The sequence below is a fragment of the Cryptotermes secundus genome, unplaced genomic scaffold (assembly GCF_002891405.2).
Source record: "Cryptotermes secundus unplaced genomic scaffold, Csec_1.0 scaffold1807, whole genome shotgun sequence".
Taxonomy (NCBI): domain Eukaryota; kingdom Metazoa; phylum Arthropoda; class Insecta; order Blattodea; family Kalotermitidae; genus Cryptotermes; species Cryptotermes secundus.
Genome location: NW_019721029.1, coordinates 633,713 through 642,555, shown reverse-complemented (window position 1 = coordinate 642,555; position 8,843 = coordinate 633,713). Strand labels below are relative to the sequence as shown.

General features: G+C 38.6%; 1 protein-coding gene across 1 annotated transcript in view; it reads left to right on the top strand.

Moving 5' to 3' along the window:
- The window catches only part of LOC111875334 (39S ribosomal protein L16, mitochondrial), a 12,996-nt gene extending 9,449 nt beyond the window's left edge, over positions 1–3,547 (top strand). Inside the window, exon 6 of the mRNA XM_023871492.2 lies at positions 1,740–3,547. Coding sequence (XP_023727260.1) covers positions 1,740–1,955 — 216 coding nt within the window. The 3' untranslated portion in view covers positions 1,956–3,547. The remainder of the gene's footprint in view (positions 1–1,739) is intronic.
- The last annotated feature ends 5,296 nt before the right edge of the window (positions 3,548–8,843 follow it).

Here is an 8,843-nt window from a genome sequence, read left to right as displayed (position 1 = left end):
GACAGAAGAGGATACTGTCATTTGAAGGAGATAGCTCTAGATCGCATTAAGTGGAGGAATTGTTTTGGAAGAGACCGTGGACCTGTCGTCTGGCAGATTACTGATGATGATGATGATGATGATGATGATATCTTTTGTACTTCCATCAATAGTTTACATCTCTTACATTCCTGATAACAATATGTAGGGCATATTCATTAAAAAACTCCCTAATGTATATAAAGTACAGTGATATATTGTAGCATCCTGTTGCACTTCTCACTTAGTGCCAAGTAGTTCTACAGTCTTATGTGCAACAATTTATTAAAACATGGTAATGCAAGAATCACACACCAGATAGCAACAAATATACGTGGGTTACTTCAAAAGTCATGGCAACTAATTTTTTCTCGGCAAACACGTTACAGTGTAGAAAGTTCAAAATATACTTATGAAAGTGCATGATATACCCCTCCGATAGGTTTAGTAAGATCAGGTAGATATGAAGGGGTGTAGGTATAGTAGGCAAGAAAAATTGCACATTATGGAATGACTGTTTTTTTTTTTTCATTCTTCAGTCCTCAAAAAATTCAACTGTGATTAAGAAATAAAAAATTCAGTGTGGGTTTTGTAAGATTCCACGCACAGTTGCCTGGTCAATCCCTGTATGTCTCTCTAACTCCTTCCGAGATCAGCGCCTATCTTGCTCCATGCACTGGTCGATCACAGCACAAGAAACATAGGTATGAACAGACACAGGGCATTCACTACGTTGCAAGCCAGCACTTGCTTCTCTTCCACTTTGGAATGCTTCTGTCCACCTTGCAACAGTTCTGTATGGTAGAGCACGATCACCCAGAGCTTCCACAAGCTCTGAGTGACACTGAGTCACATTTCTGACGTGAAGCACTGCTATTTTCACGTAACAACGCTGTACCAGCCAGCTAACGTTCATTCTCGATGAAGGTTATGATCACACTGACTTCGCACTGTACTTGCTTCATTGTCCTTGGACTTCCGCATCATCTAGTGGCATCATTAGAAATCAGACGTTGCTGTCTCTCAGCGGGAAATTTGGAAATTCTGGTTGGAGCTTTCGAAATTTCGGAAAAATTATGTTGCCATGACTTTTGAAGTAACCCACGTATATTATAAGAGTGAGACCCAGTCCAACTCAGCAAGCAGTTGGAAACAAGACAAGGAACATAACACAGCAAGAAGGAATGTAAGTACACAAACAAGTAAAATTATACAAATCAACTTTGCAATACAACTTTCTAATACAAGAATTTACACTTTTTACAGACACATGTACACACTGGGGGAACCATACATCAACAACTAAGCATCAACACAAATGCAGCAGTTTCTTTATCCACAACTGTTAACACCTGATGATAACCACTTTTGGACAAAATATGTCGTGAAAGACTTTTAAAGTGACTGGCTTTTATTAAGATTTAATAAATTGTTGTACATACGACTGTAGAACTAATTGGCACAAAGTGCAGTGAATTTGAACTTCCTGCAGTTGCTTTGTTTCCTTTGTTAGCACTATGAATATTGTATGCTGGAGAAGTATAGTAGTTGGCCATTTTGTGTTATTGTGCAGTGCAGTATGCTAATTCTTTGTCATACTTTACCTAGTAATGTTTTCACTGTATACTGTGTTTGTAACATCATACTAACATGATATTATTATGCTTTTTTGCAGATTTTGAAGTACTGTTGTTTATATGTAAAAATTTTTCTTATTCCAGGTGAAACCCATTCTTGAGTTGGTGGCACATAAACTGCCATTCGCAGCTAAGGTGGTGAATCAGCAGATGATGGAAGAAATGGCCAAAGAGGAAGAGAGATCAGAAAAAGAGAATTTAAATCGTTACACTTACAAATATGTTGTACAAAACAATTTAGGAGGCTGTCATAATTGGATGTCACCATATGACAAACAGTGGTTTGGTAAATATATATAATAACTTGGATCATTTATTTGTTTGGGGTGATCTGAGATGGAGAATGTTCTGATAGAATTGGGTACTTTGAATGAGCGGGTGGAGACATCGCTAGGAACATCACTTGTGAACACTTGAAATGGATCCCTAGAATCCATTGTGGCTTAAATTCTCAGGCTTTACATTAAGGTGTCAACTTGAGATGAAAATTCTGTAATGTTACAGAAAAGGGAGTTCAGTAAAACAACTGGTCAAAATGAAATAAGAACCAGCACATGTCTGTAAGGAAGATATGCTTCACTGAATCACATAATGATGCCAGGAACTACTTTGTTAAGTACATTACTATGTAAACATTGGGTATTGTTTAATTTTTTTCCTGAAAAGTGATGTTTGGAGACTAACCCTCATTGCCATAATACCACAGAATTGGCAGTCAACCTGTATCCAGAAATTCTTCATTATCTCTAGGTTCATTACATTTTTACCAAGTTGATCATTAGGTGAGAATACACAAGGGCTAAGAGATTGTTAGCGAGCTGTAAATTCAGTTCAGTCATATATGACACAATTAAATGTATTCATATACATGTGTGTGTGAGGGCGTGCGCAAGAAATTAATAAAACAGAAAGGTAGAGACTTTTTTTGATGACTCGTTACAGTATAGATAGTCTTTGATGTCTAATAAATCTAGCAAAAATGTTTAAGGATAAAATTAAGAGGTTAAGTTTTTGTACTGTGCTTGTATATAGCATATCCCACTTCTGAGAGTTTTCTTCATGTGTGATGTAGCATTTTTTGGTCAACCTGTATTTATTTATTTTAGTTATGTTGTAGATTGCCCCAAAACTCCAATAAAAGCTGATATGAAGACAAGCAACAAAGTATGAGTATTAGGGGTGAGCCACAAAAACTGGCCCTAGCACTGCGACCTTCCATGATCTATTGTGCTTCCCCTTTGGATTAACCCTTTATTAATCCTACACTTCAAAGGAAATGTAGGAATTTATTTATGGGGGTGTTATAAAAGTAACTTGGTTCCGTGAAGAATTGACCCAGGTGGCGATATCTTAGGTAAGCTACAGACTCACAATCACATAAGATGTGTGTGGCTGATTCATCTTCTTGTAGGCGCCTTTCACAATTTGGGTCGTCTGTGAGCCCCAGTTTGAAAAGGTGCTCTTTTAGGTGGCAGTGTCCAGTAAGTAATCCTACCACCCATCAACAACAAAGTAACTGAAACATAATTTAAATTTTAATTTCATTTCGAACTTTCTAAAAATCTGTTGCCTTTTGTGTATTTTCATCTCACTGTGACCATCTCTTTGAAGCATTGAAGGAACCAAGAGAAAGTGAATATTGTAAAGATAGTACATTGTGTAATGGTAGAAACTTCTAATTATTAGTGAAATCACAAAGGGGATGCAACACGACAAAAGTGATGAGAGACATTTTGTTGGTTGTAGTCTGAAGATTCTTGTATTATAGCTTTCATAATTACTGATCTCAAGGAATGTGTATCTTTGTGTCACTGGATCCATCAGCATGCTCTGCCTGGATGCATTGTAAAAGATAATGGTGGTAATAATAAAACTTCTCATTTAATTTGTCATTTCTTCTTTCTTTTGTTATCCATTATTTGCACCATGTATGNAGAGTTGGCGGGGGGGGGGGACCTGTCCATGTTCACGCAATGAGTATGTATGTATGTGTGCATGCGTGTATGTATGTACGTGCACCGCAGTTGCGGCGGTGTCCAGGTCATCCCCTTGGACCTTGAAAATCCAGGAGAGGGCTATGCGGAGGTGTCGCGCTGTCTCATACCCATATCTGCAGCAGGTCTCCAAGGTGAGGAGCCTCTAGTTGATAGACTAATGTAGGTAAGGGAAGTCAGCAACAGTTAAAAGAACAGGGCAGTGGAACACCTACAAGGAAGCCCTTACGTGTTACAACAAAGAAATAAGGAAAGCCAAGCGATCCTCATGGAGGAGACACTGCCAGGAGATCAGTGATGTACCAGGTGGTGCCAGACTCATGAGGATCATGGCAAAATAGGCGACCAACAAGGTCAGCACGATTAAGCTGCCTAACGGGCACTATATTCAAACAGGAAGGGAGACACTGAACAAATTATTCAGGGTTCACTTTCCTGATTCAAAATTGATTGATAATTTGGACAATGGACAGGGTCAGCAGAACCTGGGCACTTGCCAAAGCAGGATGAACAGGGCAGACTGGAACATGGCCTAAGTCACAATTAACCAATCAAAAATCAGATGGGCACTGAATACCTTTAGACCATTTAAGTCAGTGGGAACAGATGCATGCATGCATGTGTACCTGTGAGGCAATGCTATGTGATGATGCATGGATGGGTGCGGCTTAGGGTACCTGGTCAAGGATATGTCCCTAGGGTAATGTCCCTTCCCGACTGTTAATGAAACACCTTTCTCTTTTCTAACTCAAAAGAAGAAAGTAACATTATTAACTCAAGAAAATAATAGAAATGATTTGTCTAACTCTACTCTAATTGCAATCGCCTCTCCTCTCTACTGAGGTTATCAAGCCTGGCTGTGACAAACAGATCTCTAGTTAGAGAATACAGCAACTTGGATGTGGTACATGTGGGGCGTGAAGACTGAAGAGGTCTGTGGTTGGCCGGCTCAACTATGCGCCACATAAGGCTCACCAGCTCCCCTTGGAGGATGGACCATTTATCTATCTCAGTACACTTATATCAACTACAAAGGAGTGATCCTCACTTCCTCTGTAACTAACCTCAAATATCCACTGTTTTCCCCAGGCTCCTTGTAACGAGTTACAATTGGATGGCCATCCTCGTTATCTTGACCCTACTGGAACTCAAACTCCGACCCCCTGGTTGTCAAGCCCATGGCCAGTCATTATATCAACTTTGCCATCCCAGTTCACCCTCATACAGTTTACTTTGAACTATTGCTTCATCCTTCTTTGGTTCAAATATTCTTTTCAGCACGCTGTTCTCAAGCACTCTGTGTGTTCACAAGTGAACAAGTCTGTGTTCCTCCCTTAATGCCAGAGAACAAGTTTTGCATCCATAGAAAATCACAGGCAAAATTATACTTTTGTATAATCTAATTTTTACTTATTTCAGATAGCAAATGAGAAGATGGAAGGTTCCAGACAGAATGGTAGCAAGTATTACCCAAATTCAATCTGCTCTTAATTTCCTTCTGAATCAAATTCTGATTTATTCCTTTTGTTCCCAAATATTTGAACTTTGTCACATTTTCAAAGGATCTTAGCTATCTTTATGTTTTTGCCCTGCATTTTGGTGATGTCACTGGCTTCCCACTGCAGTGGCCCGGGTTCGATCTCTGGTCTGGTCAAGTGGGATTTGTGGAGGAAAAAGTGGCACTGGGGCAGGTTTTCTCTGAGTACTTCTGTTTCCCCTGCCAATCTTCATTCCATCAATTGCTCCACAATCACCCTCACCTATCATCTGGGGCTGGTAGAATAGGCCAGAAGTGGCCGCAGTACAAGGGACTTAGTCCCACCCCACTAGCAATTAAAAAAAAATCTCACTAGCATCAAAGTTTTTTTTTCTTTATGGTATCTATATTATCACCGAGTAGATTCACATCATCAACATAGATCAACAGCTGATGTGTCCCATTTAATTTCAGTCCCACCGGGTTTCCCTGGACCCTCATAATGGCAAATTCTAAAGCAGAGTTGAAAAAAATTGCAATAAAACATCTTGTTTTAGACCATTTTGGATAGGAAACATGTCAGACAAATGTTTACCTATATGGACTTCAATATTTTTTTTAATTTAATTAATAGCATATTTACAATCTACTCTCGATAATATGGAGTAATAAGTAAATTTATTCTAAGTAGGTGTCTTGACTAGAGAAGTCATCCACTGATGATACTCTGACAGGTCCTGCAGAGGAATGGTGATGGTTTTAATCTTCGTCATCTGCAGATAGTGGCAGGTCAGACAGCCACTGTCTCCTCAATCTTCTTACATTTGGTGGGTTGCTAATTTCTTCAGTTAGTCTGTTATTGTGTCTGAGTGTACTTTGATGGTAGAGTGTTGGCAATCTAGGTATTTCTTCTATGAAAAATTTGATTTGCAGATTATTGTGGATAGTAAAGATGGAGACATACCAAGGTCCTTTAGTTACTGAGTGCAAGAATTTGGATTGAAGCTCTTTGAATTATTTTTGTGTTTCATGGTTTTGTACAGCCCCATAGCTGTATACCATATGTCCATGTGGGTTTTATTATGCACTTATACTGGATCTTGCTGCTAGCAGGGCTATGTCATCCGCAAAGGTTGCGATTGTAAAGTTGTTTGTTGTGGGCAAGTCTGCAGTATAGATTAAGTACAGCAGAGGCCTCACCACACTTCCTTGTAGTACACCTGATTTCGCCTGGTAGCAATCTGAATATGAATTATTATATTTTATTTGAAAGTGTCCTTCAGTGATGTATGACTTTAAAAGTAGGTAATATGAGCTTGGGAATGTATTTTTGATTTTATATAGTAGTCCAGTATGCCAGACTTTGTCCATTGCCTGAGCTATGTCAAGGAAAACTGCTGTACACAATGTTTTTCCTTTGAGGCTTGTTGCAATGTTGTTTACGATTCTATCCATTTGTTATATTGTGGAGTGTCCTTCCGCTAATACAAATTGGTAGTTCGGAATAACATTTGACAGGTCTAGGTCGTTTCTAATTCTCTTCAATTGTAACTTTTCAAAAAGTTTCAGTGTCACCAGCAACAAAGTAATCGGCCGAATTTACTTCATTGGCTAGTTTCTCTGATTTAGGTATCATTATGATATGTGCGAATTTCAACATTATTGGGTAGTACGACATTCTGAGCATGCTGTTATAGATGGTTGTTAGCAATACTGTTGCATTTATTGGTAACTGAGTATTTTTCCTGTGATACAGTAATAACCGTATGTGGATTTATGTTCTTAATTTCTTGTACTACTTCTCTAGGTGAGAAGGGTTTGATAGGTAATGACATTTGACATGGTATTTCCAGGAAGTTTTCAATTTTACTGTCATTTTGATTCATGTTAGAAAGTGGTGTAAATAACTGTAGAAGATGTTCTGCGAATGTTGTGCCTTTTTCATTATCACTTTTTGCCCAGCTTCTGTGCACCTATTGGCGGCATCGATATTTGGGGTTTTTGAACTTTTTTGTTGCCTTCTGGATTGTGTGGTCATCTTTAGAGAGAGAGACGCGATTTAGTGTTTGAATGTTTTATTCTTCACGTTAGTTAAGGTGTCATGTAGTTTTCGCCTTAATCTTTTATAAATAAGCCTGTCATCGTTGTTTCTTGATTTCTGCCATCTGCTTCGTGCTTGCGTTTTTCAGTTACCAGCTCACATATATGGAATGGGATATTATCTGTTGTTGTATGTCTTTCTTCTTTGGGGTTTTGTAAGTGTTTATATATGTCGCAACCTTTGTAATTAGCCAGATGGTTTCCTCCGCATAGGGCACATTTTGCTGGAGTATTTGGATTCTTTGTACACAAGGTTGTGTTGTGTTTGCCTCCACCTTTAACACAAGCATACAGTCTTTTGCAATATGTTTTTATATGCCTATAGCACTGACATTGATTGCACTGTACAATGTTGTTTTTCTTTCATGGGGCTTTGAATGTTACTTTCATATTGTGTAAGTATTTAATTTCATATATGCTCTTGAATTGAAATGAGCCATGGACTAGGGCCAAAAAGGAATATCTTGAGAAGATATGTAACAAGATTATAGAATTGGCATATTATAGAATATTGGCATCGAAGACTCCCAGGGGAATAGAATAGTAGATCGGAGGAAAGTGCTGAAAATTTGGGAAAATTACATTACAGAACTATATGATCGACCTAATTGGCCAGAAACATTAAAAGTTGAACGGGAAGAAGAAGTAGATACAGATGAGAAAGGACCATATATTTTACAAAGTGAGGTGGAAAAAGTTATCAAGGAAATGAGGAAGGGAAAGGCTACAGGAGATGATGATGTACCTGGAGATGTGCTCAGGTTACTGGGAGAAGGTGATTTGAAAACACTGACAAAACTAATGAGCACCATATAAGAAACTGGGGAGTGGCCCAAGGACTTTACAGAAGTGACAATGATTGCCTTAAAGAAAAAGACAAAAGCTACAAAATGCAGCAACCATCGCACAATAAGCCTTATTGCACATAGAGCAGAGATAATAGCAAAGATACTTAAAAGAAGAATTGAAAGGAAAATAGAGGATATACTTGTAGAAGATCAGTTTGGATTTAGAAGAGGAAAAGGAACCAGGGATGCAATTGGGATGATGAGAACTATAGCAGAACGAACTTTGGAGATAGATGAAGAACTGTGTGTTTGCTGGCAGAAGGCATTTGACCGTGTAAACTGGACCAAATTAATTCAGATCGTAAAGGAAACAGATATCGATTGGCGTGAAAGAAGATTGATTAGCAAATTGTACGTGGTTCAGAAAGTTAGAGTATGACTGAACAGAGGGGAGACAAGAAGTGTGCAGATTGGAAGAGGAGTTCGACAAGGATGCTGCTTGTCACCAATTCTGTTCAACTTGTACAGTGAATGCCTTACCAAGGAAGCTCTGGATGGGCTCGGTGACTTCAAATTAGGAGGGCAAATTATTCAAACTGTGAAATATGCAGATAACCTTGTGTTAATGGCTAAGGAAGAAACTGTGCTACAGGGCATGATTGATAGACTAATTGAAATTGGAAGGTGCTATGGCATGGAAATGAATGTGGAAAAAACAAAAGTAATGAAAATTTCGAGACAACCAACCCCAGTCACAATAAAGATAGACCAAAAACAACTGGAAAATGTGAAATGTTTTAAATATTTGGGTAGCTTGTTAACAGATGAT